General features: G+C 47.0%; 1 protein-coding gene across 3 annotated transcripts; it reads left to right on the top strand.

The window, feature by feature from the left end:
* Positions 1 to 222: 222 nt before the first annotated feature.
* tshz3a (teashirt zinc finger homeobox 3a) lies at positions 223 to 16,993 on the top strand. 3 transcript variants are annotated; one of them, XM_034535776.1, is made up of 3 exons: positions 223 to 671; positions 12,813 to 13,018; positions 13,223 to 16,993. In XM_034535776.1, the coding sequence occupies exons 1-3, from the start codon at positions 632 to 634 to the stop codon at positions 16,121 to 16,123; spliced, it is 3,147 nt and encodes a 1,048-aa protein (XP_034391667.1). In that variant the 5' UTR covers positions 223 to 631; the 3' UTR covers positions 16,124 to 16,993. The 3 variants fall into 3 exon arrangements, with proteins under 3 accessions (XP_034391667.1, XP_034391666.1, XP_034391668.1); XM_034535775.1 differs by having other exon boundaries at positions 12,813 to 16,993; XM_034535777.1 differs by lacking the exon at positions 223 to 671 and adding an exon at positions 12,168 to 12,402 and having other exon boundaries at positions 12,813 to 16,993.
* Positions 16,994 to 17,282: the final 289 nt, after the last annotated feature.

Raw genomic sequence — 17,282 nt, forward strand, 5'->3', positions numbered from 1 at the left:
CTTGTTTGTGGTCTTGCTTGTGGTCTTGTTTGTAGTCTTGCTGCTAATTATCGGCCCGCTGTGTCGTAACAATCAACTAACAGCTCGTGCGCTGTGATTCACATGAAACGCAGAGGTGGGAGGACACTCGCGCGTGGTGTCCGCCCCTCTGCGAGAAGTAAAGAGTTAACGGAGCGGTGGGTTTGCCCATTCTCCTGCTGTGAGTGACGCGTTCATCTCTCTTATCCCTCAACTTTGCCTGTTGCCAGACCAGGCAGCCGAGGTGGACGCTGGCTATCACCGCTGACATTCTCAACGCGATCAAACGCACACGCCAACAACAATATATATATTGACCCCCCCCGACCCCCCCCCCTTCACACACACCACCCTCGTTTGATTTTGTATTTTTTTTTTCCGCTGACTTTTCCTGCCGGCTTTGCTATTCCGTAACGATGATTTTTAGTTTCCCTCTCCATCGGACTCCCTGATGTTGTGCAGTCCACCGCACGAAGGCGTGAATCTTTTTCGAGTAGAGGTGGATCTTCCCGGATACGGCGACGGGGTATATTGAATAAAAAAAGAAAAGAAAAGGAAAAAAGAAAAGAAGAAGAAGAAGGAAGAGTTTCACGGAAATCCCCTCAAAATAAACATGCCGCGGAGGAAACAAGAAGCGCCCCAGCGCGCCCCAGGTATGTGTAATGCTTTACTATCGGAAAACTGCGGATGTTACCTTTTGTTTTGTAGAGCTCACTTTATAGTCACTGCATTTCCGTTTCCACTTTGTCTTCTCTCCTTTTTTTTTTTTTTTTTCCTTCTTTCTTGTTTTTGTTGCTCTCTAAACGATTCGCGTTGTCACTCTGGGCTGTTCTCGCGAAGAGCTCGTATAGAAACTGTTCCTTTTTTATTAATTGTTTTTATGAAAGCGGATGTACAGTTTTCTAGACAACAATCCTGCGTTTTCGCCCCGCACTCCCGAGAAGCTACTGTAGTCCCCGACGGGCGAGTTTCCTGCTGTAAACTTTCGCTTCCTATTGTTCCCAACTTGAATCCCTGTCAGTGTACCGATCCCTGCCATCGACGTTGGATCCTTCACGAGCATAAAGCCCGAGGACACAGGCGGCGTGTTGTTGACGATGAGAGCCCGAGGCGTGCCATAAGGGGGACATACGGGCTTTGTGCGCATTTGATCCGAGAGCATAACTTCTTTACACAAGCTGAGGGGGGGGGAGCCCTACCTCTGGACTGTTTTTCTCTCTCTCTCTCTTTCCTTTTCTTGGGTTAAGATAAACAATTTGAGAGAGACAATGGGGTTTCGTGGGCTGGAAGGAGCCATAATCGACAGTTGCCATGTCTGATTTGACGGTTGATTGATTGGCTGTCATGCGGCTTTGATCTGATCCTTCCCGATTTGCATCAGAAAATCACTTCCCACCATGTGCTGCAGGCCCCTGACGTCACGTTTGAACCACTTTGAAAGGCCCTGTGTACTTTTTACCCTCCCACATACACTCTCACTCAATCAGCCTCTCTCTCTCTCTCTCTCTCTCTCTCTCTCTGATGGTCAACTGACTAACGAAAAAGTGAAAGGGGGGGGGGGCAAAGTGGTTTAACAGTGAGACATCACACACACAAACAGACACACACACACTTCCAGCAGAGAACATCACACTCCCATGTGCACATGCTCACTTGTTCACTTTGAAAACACACACACACACACACACACACACACACACACACACACACACACACACACTCACACACACACAGTGGGTAGAGGAGGCGGGAGGAGTGGGTTAGAGGTTGTAAAAGGAGCCGTGTGCTATGTAATGGAGGGGAGGAATGGGTTTGCTCTGTCAGACCGGGCCGTCACAACGGCTTTGTTTCATGTTTGATTTAATTGTCTCTCCCCTGACAGGGCCATTCATCAATGGCTTTAATGGTCAATCAGAGACAGGCTGAGTGAGTGCTCCCATTCTGTTTAGCCATAAGCTGGCCTGGGCTTTTATTTCATCAAAATGCCCCAGCCTAATGTACATGCTCACTGGCTCAGAGTGGCCGCGGGGAGCACATAAAGAATGACTGAAAGCTTTCTGATTTTAGATCAGTGAGAAGGATGTTTTTCTTCTTCATCTCCTCCTCTTCTCTCTCCTCCCTGCTACACTGCTGTTTCTCTGTTGACGAAAGGGAATAAAGGGCTGTAATATAGATCGTTTTGTGTTTTTAGAAAACAACTTTTTCTCCCTGAAACCGCACTTCTTTGTTCATTCATTCATCTATTCATTTCTTCATTTTTTTTTCATGCTCCCCTTCCACCCCTGTCAGTCAGCCCGTGCAGCTGCAAGTTATAAAGTTGTCAACTGTTCAGTGGCACACAAAGGGTGATGATGAATTGATTGCAGCACAGAGCATGGTGATAGAGAGAGCAAAGAAAAGGATGACAGATGATGGGCCTTGATTAGGGACTTAGGGGGAGAGTCAGCCCACTGCAACCTTGAGACTTGCATGAAAAATCTATCCCCCTCCCCTACAGACACACACACATATACACACACACACATGCACACACATAGACACACACACAAACTGCCTTGCTCTCTCATTGTCTCTCCAACACACTCTCTCAGCTTCTCTCTCTCTTTCCTTCCTCTCTCTGAGAGGGTTTCTCCCTCCACAGTACAAAACTTGTTTTGCCTGCTTCATTAGCGTTGGTCCAATTAGCCGTGAGGCTGATGGAGTCCTGACAGGCCCTGTGATTGGAGATGACAAGCTCGGGGTGCCCGGCCCAATGAGGTTTGCCACCACTTTGATGTAATCAACTTGATATTACACAGAGCCGCTCGCCTTTGGTTGTGCTGTAACTCAATTTTCCGCTGCAGGTGACAAATGGGCCTGCCTACCTGGGTCAGGTCTGAGTGCTCTTAACAACCGAGGGCAGCTGGCCACGTAAACAGCCGAGCAAACATGAGAAAGAGACTCTCCCAGCTGTGGAAATACAGACCCGCTTCCTTCATGGCTGCCGATTAGCTTCGCCACAAGCCGGAGGCCTGGAGCTGTTGAAAGGGCCACAGAAAGTTAAAATACTCTGCAGACTTAACAGGAAGTTGATATCGGCTCAACAACGTGCGGGCAAAGACGCGGCTGTTTCGCTGGAATGTCGAACCTGGACAGTGTTTCTGCAGAATGGTGCCAGTGTGTTTACAGTGTCCAGTGTGTTGCATGTGTCGGTGCACTGTCAGACTATAGTCATAATCTAGTCATGAGAGAGAAAGAGAGAGAGAGACAGACGAAAGGGATCCGGGGGGGTTCTGATTTGGACCAGGCTCCACAGCAACAGTCTCTTGTTTCTGCAGGGTCAGGATTATTGCTGCCAGATTGGCAGCCATCACTCATGTCTGTCTCTGTGTGTGTGTTTGTGTGCGTGTGTGTGTGTGTGTGTGTGTATGTGTGTGTGCGCTAACATCAGCGGGCATGAACTTTCTGATTTGTTGTGTTGGTGATGAAAAGAATTGTAACTGTAGACCACCTGCCGGGGTCCGGCCATAATTCTTTTGGCTCTGCTATGTTTCTTCTTCTTGTTCTCCCTGTCTTTGCACACCACCTATGCAGCGCACTTTAACTCCAACACAGGAACACAAGACAAAGTGCGCGCACACACACACACACACACTCGCAGTGTTGATGCTGGTGAAGATAAGAGCATTCACAGCACACATTGTAGACACATGTTGTGACTGGGTTGTAAACGCGTCAAGTGAAATAACGAAAACTGCTTTTTTTAAATTTTCCATCTGCGAGCCTTCCTGTTGTCTATGTGTGAAATGCATGCCCTTAACGGAAGCAGCGGGGGAGCACGAGCTGGGATTTAATTGTCCGGCCGACATGTGGGCCGACAGTGCTAGCTAGCTTTAACAACAATGCGCCTCCGCTGACGATGTTTGCAGGTGCGAGTGCAGCAAATGTTTTGGCCTCACAGGCCAACGTTGCTAATGAAAGTCCTGTGGTTGGATTCCGGTGAGGTTGAGTCACGTCTGTGATCTACGTGTCTGATAAGTGCATACCTAATGAGGCTGTGAGCACCAGTGGAAGGAGGAGGAGGAAGGCTGACAGAGTGTTTCCCACAGGTATTGACAGGTGCCTTTTTGTTTTTGCCATAGGCCCTGACTCCATAAATCCTGCCTGTGTAATGATAACAGTGCCACCCTGCCAGCAAGTGAGTGAAGGAGACAGTGTAAGAGAGAGAAAAAGGGCAGAGGGGGAGGAAAAGGAGGAGGTGCTGGTGGTGGGGACGATGAAGAGAAGAAGAGCGGGGGCGGTGAAATGGGCCTTCTCTCCTTTTTAACACACACTTGGCAGATGTCAAGCCATAGGGTTGGGCTTCGGGAGAGAAAGAGGAGTATAAGTGCTGTAGTAGTGTCACAAATAGAAAACCGTTAGCCATCCACTCTTCCCTTTCAGCTTTCAGTGTGCTTTCAGCCGATGTTTTCAGCCAGGACTGCTGTCTGGGCACTGAGTCTGAGGCTTTGTAAAAATAGTCCCACCGCTGTTGTGATAGATGCAGCTGCACTGTAGCGACAATTGGGACAGACTGGATCCCTCCGACCCCACCTCCCCACCCACCCTCTCTCTCCCACTCCTAAAGGTAGCGAGCGTCGGAGCCTGGTGGGATGTGTGCTCTCTTCGGGGGAAACTGAGCTGCTCCGGTCTTCAGGGGTCTTGAAACCCAATCCACGAGGAGAATAGCCTGGCCATGCCAGAGCCGATTTCCTTTTCAACAGAGTCATTTATCACTGACCCACCCTTCGCTTCTGACACGGTGACGTGTGTCATTTATCAAACAGGCTTTACCAGACACACAGAGAAGGGAGGTGGATAGGGGGCAGAGAGGAGGAGAAAGAGAGAGTGAAAGAGGGGAAAAACTAGACAGAGAGAAACAAAGAGAAGGAGAGGAATGAGGTGCAGAGTCAATGTAGAGCTGGGAAAGTGTGTGTGTGTGTGTGTGTGTGTGTGTGTGTGTGTGTGTGTGTGTGTGTGTGTGTGTGTGTGTGTGTGTGTGTGTGTGTGTGTGTGTGTGTGTGTGTGTGTGTGTGTGTGTGTGTGTGTGTGTGTGTGTGTGTGTGTGTGTGTGTGTGTGTGTGTGTGTGTGTGTTCTCCTGAAACCCCCGAGGAGAAGCATTTGGGAGGGGAGATTTTTTCGAGATGACAGGGAGGATTGAGTTACACTGAGTTGTGTTTAGATGAGTGACAGAATGTTCTTCGATGAGACGATGTCTGAATGAAGAGGAGAAATATGCTTTGTGAGTAGACAAAGTCCGACAAGTGTGTTGGTATTGTTTACCCATAAAAAATGCCCGACAAACATGTATAGGGGCACCGTAGAGGTGTGTGTGTGTGTGCGCACATGTGGCCATATGGCATCAGCGTTTAATGCTGTGCATGTGTGTGTGTCTGTGTGCTGCTCCCTGATGAGCAGGGCTGACAGGTATCACTCATGCAGCAGCCTGGCCTTTAAATGAACCCGAGCTGCTCTGCTCCCCCGTGGCCCTAACAGGCTCTCTCCAAGATGGATGCTTCTTTAAAAATCAGATTAATGATGGATACCAGGCTTATAGTGCCATTTATCATGAAGAATATTATTTAGGCCGGCCGTGTATGGCTGTAACTGGAGAGCCAGGACGAGAAGAAGCAGGGTGGAAAGCCTTAGACAGACACTCACTGTGTGATGGATGGCTGAGCGCTCTCTCTGAGTGTTACTAGACACCAGTGCCGCAGCAGTAGGCCATAATCAGATAGCCTAGGGATGTTTATCCCGCAACTACACTACCTAGATTGCCTTGCCTGGAGGGTTGTGTTTTGAAAAGTATCTTCTATCGTTATTATCATCTTTTAAAAAGTTACTGGAATCATAAAAAAAGTCGACACTGAAGGGCACGTAGACGCCTCAGTGGGGATTATTGCAATTGTACATTATGAAATGATCCATTGGATCCAATCTAACTGGCTGTAATGATTACCTAGAAGTTTCCATTAAGCTCTGCCCAGAAGAGTCCCTTGCCCTGTGTCATTCCACAACAATCATGAATAAAAGAGTACAGTGAGAGGTCAAGGCAAGGCCAGCTCCGCCGCTGCTACAGAAAATGAAAAGGAAAAAAAATCAGTTGTTTTGTTTATCGTCCACTTCTGGTTCCCTCTCTCTGTCTCCTACCTCCTCCTCCTCCTCCTCCTCACTACTGTGATTTATGGTGGTCATCCATCTTCAGGCTGCGTCCATCACCTCCTCGTTGCTAGGCGATCATGGCAGCAGCTGCGTGTTGTGAGAGGGGTTTGGTTGTCCCACTCCCAGGCCTTGACTTCATTCCCTTCACCCTTCAACTTTAAGCAAATTTTTTGTTCTAGCTACAAGCCACAAACTTAATCCCCGTTTCAGACCTGAACCAATCCTTTGTTCTTAACTGTATCCCCAGTTTGAGCTCCCGACATAGTGTCATCTCTTTACTACTCAGGACTTGAAGTAGGCCTCATTTTAGACCTGTCCTGTATTGTTGAACTGCAGTAACCCGTGTTTAGACCCCAGCCTCAAGCTCAGACCTCCAAGTAATGTGAGTATATGAAGGTTGTTGTAATTTTTGTTGTCCCCATCTTCATAGTTTTACCCAACATTCCAATGTTGCATGATACAATTGTACCTTTCTTTAACCTTCTTTTTATGTAGCAATGACGCTGCAACACCAAAACACCTGTACGGCCTTGACACAGGCCCTATGACGGTTCATTTGACCACGAAAATATGAGCAGAGCAGAACGGTTTTTGAAATGGATTTGGTTTGTTCGCCGTATTGACAGGGATTATAACTTGCCCTAGAATAGATTTTATCGAGTGCGTTTGTGAGAGTCAAAGTGAGTTTCTGATGGGGGATTTCCGGCGGGTCAGGGGGAGAGAAAACAACACCAAACCAATCAAAAGTCAGAGTGCTTGGAGCACATTGGACAACAACCAGGGGTCGCAAACACCTAGCTGATTATTCTGGGGGGGGGGGTCGCGACGAAGGTTGAGAACCACTGCATTACGTTAGACTGTTTACTAGTTTAGTTTAGATTATTGGCTTTAAATGGACATGTTTAAACGGGTGAAACTAGTTTTTGTAAGTGTGCTGTGACGCTGTGGTCTGAGTAATTCTTGTGTCTCTACAAAAAAAGCCAAAGAGTAATATATTTACACAGCCTCGTGACCTTTTTAACAACATTTTTTTTATATGAGTCCTAAACCGTTTGAGGAATGTGCAAATAAACAGTAGTCCTGTTCTGTTAAATGGAGCTTTGCTTGGGAAACCGCCTGAGTAACGCCTTGGGAAAGAAAGAGCGATGGAAAGACGGAGGCAGAGATGTGGTGTCGTTTCAGGAAGTCCGCCTGACTACACATCATCAACCCAGATGGGCTCTGTGTGCATGTCGCACTGGAGCACCGCCTGCCGATCCTCATTGCTGCCCTTGGTTCTGCACCTGTGGAAGCTGTTTGTGTTTGCTTTTTGGTTTGTTTTCTTCTTTTTTTTTTATCGCTTATTGTGGCTGCGTCAAGTTAAAAAACGGGACTGGAACTATGAGTCACCTCGTTCTCTTCTACGTTAGAGTCGGTAACGGGAGACCTTTATGCGTTTGTGGCTCGTCGCATGTCAGATAAACGAGATGAATGTTCAGGTCTTGAAGGTCTGTGCAGCTGGCAGCTTAGAGGTCCACTCATAACACAACAATCAGCCGAGGGTTGAATCTATTCTCTCTCTCTCTCTCTCTCTCCTCTTACTATGTGCTTTGACAAGGTTCAGCCCCAAGCTTTGCCTGGGGCCAGAATGATCTCTCTGTTTTTCCCATCTTCCATATCACACATCCTGCACTACAATCGGCGGACACAATGTATTCACAATGCCATCAGGGGGTAGAGAACACACACAAATGAAAAACTGACAAAGACATCCTCAATCGCTTGCAACACGAGAGCTTGTATAAGCACAATGTTCTGGAGCAGCGGAGTTATGTATTAAATACAGGAGAAAATGAAGAGCACAAGATGGCCTTCTCTGGTCATAGCTAAAAACAGCAAATTATGTCAGGACGTGTTCATTTTTCAAATGGCCACAGATCACCTGTTACGTATTTGCTCGTGAGACTTTCAGCCAGGCTGTAAGGATCAAAGGGAGAGAGCTAAGTTTGATTGAGTGTGTTGCTTTGACAAATGTGTGCAACAGAGAGGCATTTTAGGTATGTTACTGATCTGCTGCTATTTTTGACAGAATGGGGCTGTTTTGGACTAAATTATTCTAATCTATTTAAAGAGTTTAGGCTGCTGGGAAACTTGAGAGAGTGAGTGGAAGTCGGTGGTTTGTGTGTTTTTTTTTTATTGAGACTGAGGTGACTTCCTGTCCTGTAACGTTCTCGAACTGTTTCCTGTCAGTAAGAGCCCCCTTGCTGAGGGGCTGTGTTGGTTCAAGGGCGTCAAGGTCCGGTTAAAATACTGTACACATGTCAAGAAAGACTAGTCCTGTTGTGAGACAGTGTAGCTCTCCCCCACTATCCGTTCACCCACTGACTTCAGATATCTCAACCATCAAAGGTCCTTTCCTCTGTTCTTCAACTGGATAACAATAATAATACACTTTTTTATGTTAGCTTTTATAAAAGAAATTCATCTCTGTGTGTAAAATCCAATTGCCATGCATTGTTGTATACCTTTTGAAACCATAAACAATAGACTGCACTCTCTGTGCTTTCTTTGTTCCTGTTGCTTGATTTTTGTTGTCTTTGAACAACCATAAACCTTTTTTGTAATAGTGACGGCAAGCTTTAAGGGACCACCCATGTAGACCATTTCCTCTCCCCTCCCTGTATCCCAGTTGTGTCTTTGTGCGCGGTACAGTTCTCTATGCGTACAGTGATTTATATATCTAAATAGAGAGGTCATTAGGCCTTGAAACCCGCATGTAACAATGCTTTTGCAAAAAAAAATCCCGTAGGTTGTTAATTAATCATTCGTATTCCTCTCTTCTCTACATGTAATGCACAGAAATGTACACATTGAATTTACATTGGTTTATGAAGTAGGTTGCACATTAATAACATGGTAGTAGCTCTGTGTGAATTTTAACAGATCCTTTTTTTTCCACCATATTTTTTTCCACCATTTCAAAAACAGTAAAAGAAGTAATGCACTTTTAACCACGATATACAGCCATCAATACAGCCATCAATCAGGACTCATTAATTTAATATTGTACTGAAGACCGCACAAATAACTCACCTTTTTCTTCATATCATGATACCTGTGGCAAGGTTGTGGTTTCAGAGACCAAGCAGTCATTTGAGTATGCGGGTCAGACACAGGTAGAGTTCCTAATGACACATCCTGTTTACCCCGCTGCTGTTGGGTGTGATCGAGCTCCCAGACTGTTTCCCAATCAAGCTGCGATAATCCTCCCCACCCCCCCAAAAAAATGGAACGCATAGATTTTTACTTGAGGAACGCATGATTTATTTTAATGTTTGTACGGTCCTCATATTATTGCTCTTGCATACGAAAGCCTATTTAAAATGCAGCATCAAAAGCAGACGCTCGAGGAGAAATAGCCCATGGGACGGAGGGAAGGAGAGGCTCTGCTTTAGAGGCAGCCACAGCACCTTCCTGCTTAATCACCCCCTGTCCCTGCCCTGTCTGTTGTTCCTGATCGTCAGAGCAGCACTGCAGTATTTCTATCAGATGATCTCTCCCTCTTCGTCTGCGGCCCTTATGTTTATGAAAATGATACTCCACAGGAATGCCTCCTGCATGCCAAGATGTCCCTGTCTTTCCTCATCGCTTGCATCTACGTGCATGTACGACTGTGTCTGAGAAGAGGGGTGTGTGTGTGGGGGGGGGGGGGGTTGAGCTATTGTCATAACTGACTGACTAGCTTTATTTATAATTACGTGGGGGTCTGCATGTGACGTTGCGTATCTTAAGGTGAAGTGTGTGTATCTTCATGTGACACTTATTTTCTGTGCGGCTTTTTTGTGTTTGTGCGAATGTGTTATTGCTATTTCTGTGTAAGCCGTGACTGAGATGTTGATTGTGTGAAAGTGCACCTCCTACCCTTCTTACCCACACCACACCCCCACCCTAAGGAATCAATCATGGAACCTAATGATTCTTGTCTTTCCCCCACATGGCATCAGCTCACTTTATCATAACATGAACACACACACGCTTGATCTCTCTCTTTCACATGCACACACACACACATTTGGAAAACTCGTACGTCGGCCCCTAAAGCATATGTTTAGATATTAGTTAAGACTGCAATCCAAGAGTATTGTTGTATTCATAATCCTCTTATTTTTTTTATATTCTAAGGGAGCCTCTATACTCCCATCACCTTTTATTAGCTTGATAAATCACCTCTGTTGTCAGTCAAGCCAGGGAGAATAATTGGATGTGGTTGTCGCCCTGTGTGATGGATTATCAGTCATTGGGGATTAAATTAACAGATAGTGCTCAGACATAATGGTTTTTGTTTTGCATTTTAAATTGCCTGGGAGCATGGCTAGACTCTGTAGACTTTATAGCTGGTCCTTTTGGACTTCTCTCTCTATGTGCTATGCAGGCTTAATGACAAATGAACAATAACCTACAGGGCCACAGCTCTATTAGTAAGAAATGTAAAACATTTACAAGCACGTTAAGGCCCAGAGCAGAGCCCTGAGAAGGTTTACAAACGTGATAAACACGACAAGAAATGAGATGTGGCAATAGTTTGATGCAATAGCGAGACAATGTGAAGAAATATGTGGAATAAGAGAGAGGTGACCTGACAACTTGGTCAAGCGGTGTGCCGGGCTCGCCTGATGCGAGCTGACATCCGTGACCAGCTAGTGAGGACACAAACACATTAACTACCTCATCCTAGCTGGATTTCCTCTTTCAAATGAGAGTCTGACACGAATACCTTCCAGAGGAGAAGAGGAAGAGAAAGTAAAGGAAAGAGGGTGTGGGCAGTCGCTCGAGCGCTGGGAGCAGTGAGATATCTACCTTGTGTGTTTGCCCGAGCGTGAGCGATTTAGCTCCTCGCCCCTTCTTCATCTTCCCAGACCCCTCCCTCCTCTCCACATCCACATTATCATAATTGTGTCCAGAACATGAGGGGCCGGGGAAGTGATCATGTCATTTTATTTACACCCTGCTTGGCCTTTTTTACAAACGACATGCCACTGACTGCCAAGCGGACTGGGGCCCGACGACATCTTTTGATCAGGGCTGTCGGGGCCTATCAGCGGAGAATGGCAGGTAATGGATACCCAGTGACATACCAAATCTCCGGGAGGACGGAGAGTGGTCTGCACCTGCCAGGTCTCCATTAGGCTGGCTTCTCAGTGGGGCTGCCTGCTGACTGTGCCCCCAGGGCCCAAATCAGACCAGCGCCAGCCGCATGGCTGCCTAGAGATTGGCTGTTAGCACTGGAAATGAGAGTTATTTCAGCTATGACATTTTTGTTTAGACTGGACGTGAGTGTGTGGGGTGGTGGGGGGAATGAAGGATTTAGTCACAGCATGTGTGTGTGTGTGTGGGTGCCTGTTTGTGTCCACATGCCCAAGCTCCATTGTATGAGTGCCCAAACTATAAAAGCTTATACCTACAGCTTCTTTCCATGCCATTTGTCTTCGTTTACAATATTGTCCAAATGGCCGCAGACCTGTCCATGGGCCATCCGCTATTTTCAGAGATTATTTGTTTTTCCTCAAATTGAGCGGTTTCGTGAGTGAGGTGGACAGGAAATGAGGGAGGGGGCATGGTGACACTGCGGAAGAAGGGTGTGTGTGCGTGCGTGCGTGCCTTTCTCCATGTAAGCTGTGGGCAGCAATCGCTTATGCATTGCCATCATGTTGATGCTCCCAGAATCTCACTTAGTGCACTTTTTTTTATCTTCCCTCTGTCTCATTTTCGCCCTCCCCTTTTATTTTGTTAATTTATTTTTGTTCTGATCAGAGAAATGTATTTGTATTATGCTTGCATGACATTCAACACCTGTTTAGACCGGTTGAGATTTATTTTTAAGAATGCAGCTTGAACAGAACAGTATTGACTATTTTCTCGATATTAAGACGCTAATGAACTCACTTCAGTCCAGATCATAACGTACAATGTCTTTTCAGCATGTCAACATTTCATCAACAAAAGTCTGACATCCCTTTCTTGTAATCCTTCAGGATATGCTCTTTGTCTGTGTGTGTGGGTGTGGGTGTGTGTGTGTGTGTGTGTGTGTGTGTGTGTGTGTCTGTATGGACTGTACGTGTGTGTGTGTGTAATCAGAGAAGAGGCAGATGAAGAGGCGTCAGACATATTAACTGACAGATGGAGGTTGATCCAACTCATTTATTACCCCAGAGGAGAATGCCACAGTGAGATTGGGCTTCATTAATTTCAGATTTAGTTTTCATTTCAAGCTGTTGCGCCCTGAGATAAATAAAATGGCGCATTATGTTTTTGCCAAGATATTTCTTTTTTGTTTTCCTCCAATAGAAGGAGTGAAAAGAAGGGAGGCATAAGTTCCGTGTGGCTGGGGTAGTATATAAATACAGGCTCGCCTAGAGGAAAATAACACCTCAACGGTTGATGAGGTGAAATGGGATGACTGTAATTTCTCAGCTCAGCTTTAAAGGCTCCCACACAGATGGCTCATTTATCCCTGGGAGTCCTCGGGCACACATAGCAGGGAAACTTTTTCTCCAGTTATTCTAACATAGCGTGTTCACTCCCTGCAATTTAACTCATCTCTTTCTTTCTCTCTTTGTCTCCATTCTCCTCGCAGCCTATTCTCCGGAGGAGCTGACAGAGCACACTGTGGAGGATGAGGAGGCGGAAGCAGACGACCTGCCCACAGCCCCTCAGGATGACCTTCCCATGAAAGATGAGTTTGTGGAGAAAAGCGAAGGGCCTGCCAAGGAGCAGACATGTGACCAGGAATCAGCTGGGGCAGCAGAGCTCTCAGGACAAGAGATGGACAGCGAGTCACATGTGAGTGAGACCAGTGACCGTCTCTCAGACTTTGAGAGTCCCTCAAGAAAAGCCGAGGGCAACTTGGTGACAGCGCCTCTAAACGGTGGCACTAAAACACCTCCCATAGGCATGGATACCTTAGAACAAATGAAGGTTATATACTCCAGCTTCTTGACCGGCCCCTTGTGGTCACCGCTGAACTTTAATTCCACACCGCCACAGGCGCAGACGTCGACGCCACCCGAGAAGCCAGCTCGCAGCAACAGCACGAGTAGTAGCTGCAGCAGCGGTAGCTATGACTGGCACCAGTCTGCAGTGGCAAAGACACTACAACAGCAGACTCCCCAGAGCCGTCACCCTGCGCAGTCTGAGCACAGCCTCTTCAGTACAGTCCAGCTCCACAGGCAAAACCCAAAGCTGTTTGGCTCAATCTTCACCGGGGCCAGTAAGTTCCGCTGTAAGGGCTGCAGTGCTGCTTATGACACCCTGGTGGAGCTGACAGTTCACATGAATGATACAGGCCACTACCGCGATGACAACCACGACAGGGCAGGCAGTGGCTCAAAGCGCTGGTCTAAGCCACGTAAGCGGTCCCTGATGGAGATGGAGGGGAAGGAGGATGCCCAGAAAGTCTTGAAGTGCATGTATTGTGGCCACTCCTTTGAATCACTCCAGGACCTCAGCGTCCACATGATCAAGACCAAACACTACCAGAAAGTGCCTCTAAAGGAGCCCATGGCGCCCTTGGCAGCCAAAATCATGTCTTCTAAGAAAAGGGGGCTTCTGGGATTGGATCTCACGGCCGCACCACGTTCTCGAGAAGGAACCCCCAAAGCTAAGCACCCACAGGCAGACCTGGGTGAACCCCCACAGAAATCCTCCTCCAGCCCCTACACAACCCCTAATAACCGCTACGGCCACCAGAACGGTGCCAGTTATACTTGGCAGTTTGAATCCAACAAATTTCAGATCCTCAAGTGTATGGAGTGTGGGAGTTCCCATAATACACTGCAAGAGTTGAGAACCCACATGATGGTGACAGGACACTTCCTGAGGGTGACCAGCTCTGTGGGGAAGAGAATCAAAACACTTCCTGAGGCCACCTCCCCCAACCCTGTTAGGGTTAGCACACCTCATGAACAGAGGGTCCAATCTGTCCCACTCGCACCCTCCACCTTCTCCCCTCCACCTCCTCAAACTACGACAAGTCCCCCCGCTACCTCCCCTCCTCTTAAAGATATCAAAAAGGAGGAGGTGGAGGAGGAGTGCTCCAAGCAAGAGGCTGTAAGAAATGAGAAGCGAGTTGCAGCGTCAGTTGGGAAGGAGGAGGATGCTGAGAAGGAGGAAAAATATGACGTCTCAAAGTATAGCTATCTTACCGAAGAGGATCTGAAGGAGAGCCCTAAAGGTGGCTTTGATATTCTCAAATCACTGGAAAACACTGTGACATCAGCCATCAACAAGGCACAGAGTGGGAATCCAAGCTGGGGGGGCTATCCTAGCATCCACGCAGCCTACCAGTTCCCCAGTGCCCTCAAGCTCCAACAGGGCGGCATGGAAAAGAATTCCCCACTGAAGTTCTTGTTCAACGGAGGGGATGGAGCGCTGTCTTCCCTTGCCCAGAACCAGCCCCTCGTTTCCCCACCTCTAAGTCAGTCCTCCCCCTTCCCCAGCAACAACTTCCAGGCAATGGAGGATTTAGTGAAAAAAGTGACAGAGAAAGTAGCAAAAGTAGAGCAACGGGTGAAGCAGTTGTCTCCAAAGATGGAGAACCACCCCTCTCCCTGTAGCAGCGAGGCTGGAGAATCGCATAAGGGAGGAGAGGCTGACTCCCCTCGGGAATGGAGGGCGGTCACGCCAGCCAATAGCGACAGAGGAAGCCATAGCGACAGAGCATCCCCGGCAACCGAACCCAAGAGAGAGACGGCAGTCAAATCCCCGCTCGCCTCTATGCTGAGATGCAGTACAGCCATTATCACTGGCCATACTCCTCCAGAGCAGCCCTTTGTCAACCCTCTAAGTGCTCTTCAGTCAGTAATGAACATTCATTTGGGGAAAGCAGCCAAGCCTTCCTTGCCAAACCAGGATCCCCTGAGCCTGCTCTCCAGGCTTAGCCAGAGCATGGCTGAGAGGGCTGCTGTGGCCGCTCCTCCCTCACAAACCAAAAAGCCGGAAAGTGTAGTTGATAATAGCTTTTGCCAGCCCAGTGATGACCAGCCTATGGACCTCACTAAAGGGAAAAGTGATAGAGGGGGCTCTGTAGGCTCAGCCCCCCTAACCCCTTCATCCACGGCTTCCTCCATCTCCCCCTCCTCCCTTTATACTCCTGCAAAGCTAACGGTTGTCTCTCCCTACACATCCAGCAGCCCTCTGCATGAAAACGCATTGTCAGATATCTCAGACATGCTGAGGAACCTGACACAGTCCCACCATGTCCCAAAGCCTCCCTCGCGGTCCCGAGCCACAGACAAAGCCGAGATCGTGGGCTCTACTCACGACGACGACGAAGCGTCCCTGCACGGCCACAAACGCAAAGGCCGTCACTCCAACTGGAACCCCCAGCACCTCCTCCTCCTGCAGGCCCACTTTGCCTCGAGCCTGAAGCAGACATCAGAGGGGAAGTACATCATCAACGACCTCAGCCCACAGGAAAGAATGCATGTGTCTCGTTTCACAGGCCTCTCCATGACCACCATCAGTCACTGGCTGGCTAACGTCAAGTACCAGCTAAGGAGAACTGGCAGAACCAAGTTCCTCAAGAATCTGGACTCGGGTCAACCTATATTCTTCTGTAGTGACTGCGCCTCGCAGATCCGCACCCCAGCAGCGTATGTATGCCACCTGGAAGCCCACCTCGGGTTCAGAATCAGGGACCTGGCCAAGCTGTCCCCTAAACAGACTGCCAGGGACTCCCACACTCTCTCTGAGAAACTAGTGCCCCTGGAGTCCTTCCTTTCTCCACAATCACAAGATGACTGCAATAGTAATGGGGGGGTGTTCCGCTGCCAGCTCTGCGTCCGTAAATTTGCCACTAAGCACGCCATCAAGCTTCACCTCAGCAAGAGCCATGGGAAGTCTCCAGAGGACCATCTGCTATATGTGAGCGAAGTAGAGAAGCACTAAATTACTCCCAGCAGTAGACATACTGGAAAACATATGTAGAATGGCTGTTAAAAACAAAAATACAAACCGTATATTTGAAAGTGTGGTAATGCACAAAGACGGCATGAACTACTGTCAAAATAGTTAGCACATGGTGTTTACATCTATTCGGTCTATAAACATTTCTGATTTCTCTGTATTTCAAAAGACTTTTCTTTCACCAGAATATACTGTAGGTCAAAGATATTCAGCCTGATTTGTTGAGGACAGATTCTTTCATGGCGAATCTCTTGACTAGAAGGTCAGCTAATAACTTGAAATGTATTAACTTTATTGTATTTATTTTGTATTTCTGTGATTTTGGTTCTGATTTGCTGGTAGACTGCATGTTCAACAAGTTTTACTGTTAACATTTGTACAGTCCTGTCCTGTCCACATTTTAAAATGCCCTTTCAAGCTGGTCATTTTGTAACACCTTAAAACAGCCAAATGTCTGGGAACACTCCTTTGAAAGAATCTGCCAAACAGCGATGGTTCATTGCTTGTTTTTCTTTTCTTTTCTCCATACAGCCTGTTGATTTTCTTACTGATTGTAAAAGCTGCCTTGTTCTTTATCATTGAGTAAGGGGCACTTAAAATCCAGGTCTGTGTAAAAATGTATATATAGTGTATAAGCTTACAACTTGCTGTTTAAATTATGCATACTTGTTATATTTCCTAATTTAAGAGGACTATGACTATCCACTGGTGCAGAGCCTTTGAAGAAGATGAAAAGGACATTGTTTTGCACAATAGTTTTATAAATGTTATTTGATTAAAAAAAAGAAACCCATACAAATATGTTAATGCCTTGTGCTTCTATGATTAAATTGAATTAACTGCTGCATAAAACATTTGTTTTCTTTCATATATACCACTCGAATACATTTGTAGCTCGAGGTGAATTATGAATCTCAACAAGCGACATTTCAAATCAGTTTGTTAATGAATAGTTGCACATCACAGCATTGTCCCACATGTTATTCTCCATCTGTTATAAACATTGTTTTCCCCCTGGCTTGCAGTAAAACCATACATCTTAGAGAAAGAAGAAAAAAAAAAAAAGAACTCATCCCTCCCAATTTCTGTCCCACCATGTGATGACTAAGCATTTACAACTGACAGAAACACTGAGCACAAC

This window comes from Cyclopterus lumpus, chromosome 6, assembly GCF_009769545.1.
Source record: "Cyclopterus lumpus isolate fCycLum1 chromosome 6, fCycLum1.pri, whole genome shotgun sequence".
Classification (NCBI taxonomy): Eukaryota; Metazoa; Chordata; class Actinopteri; order Perciformes; family Cyclopteridae; genus Cyclopterus; species Cyclopterus lumpus.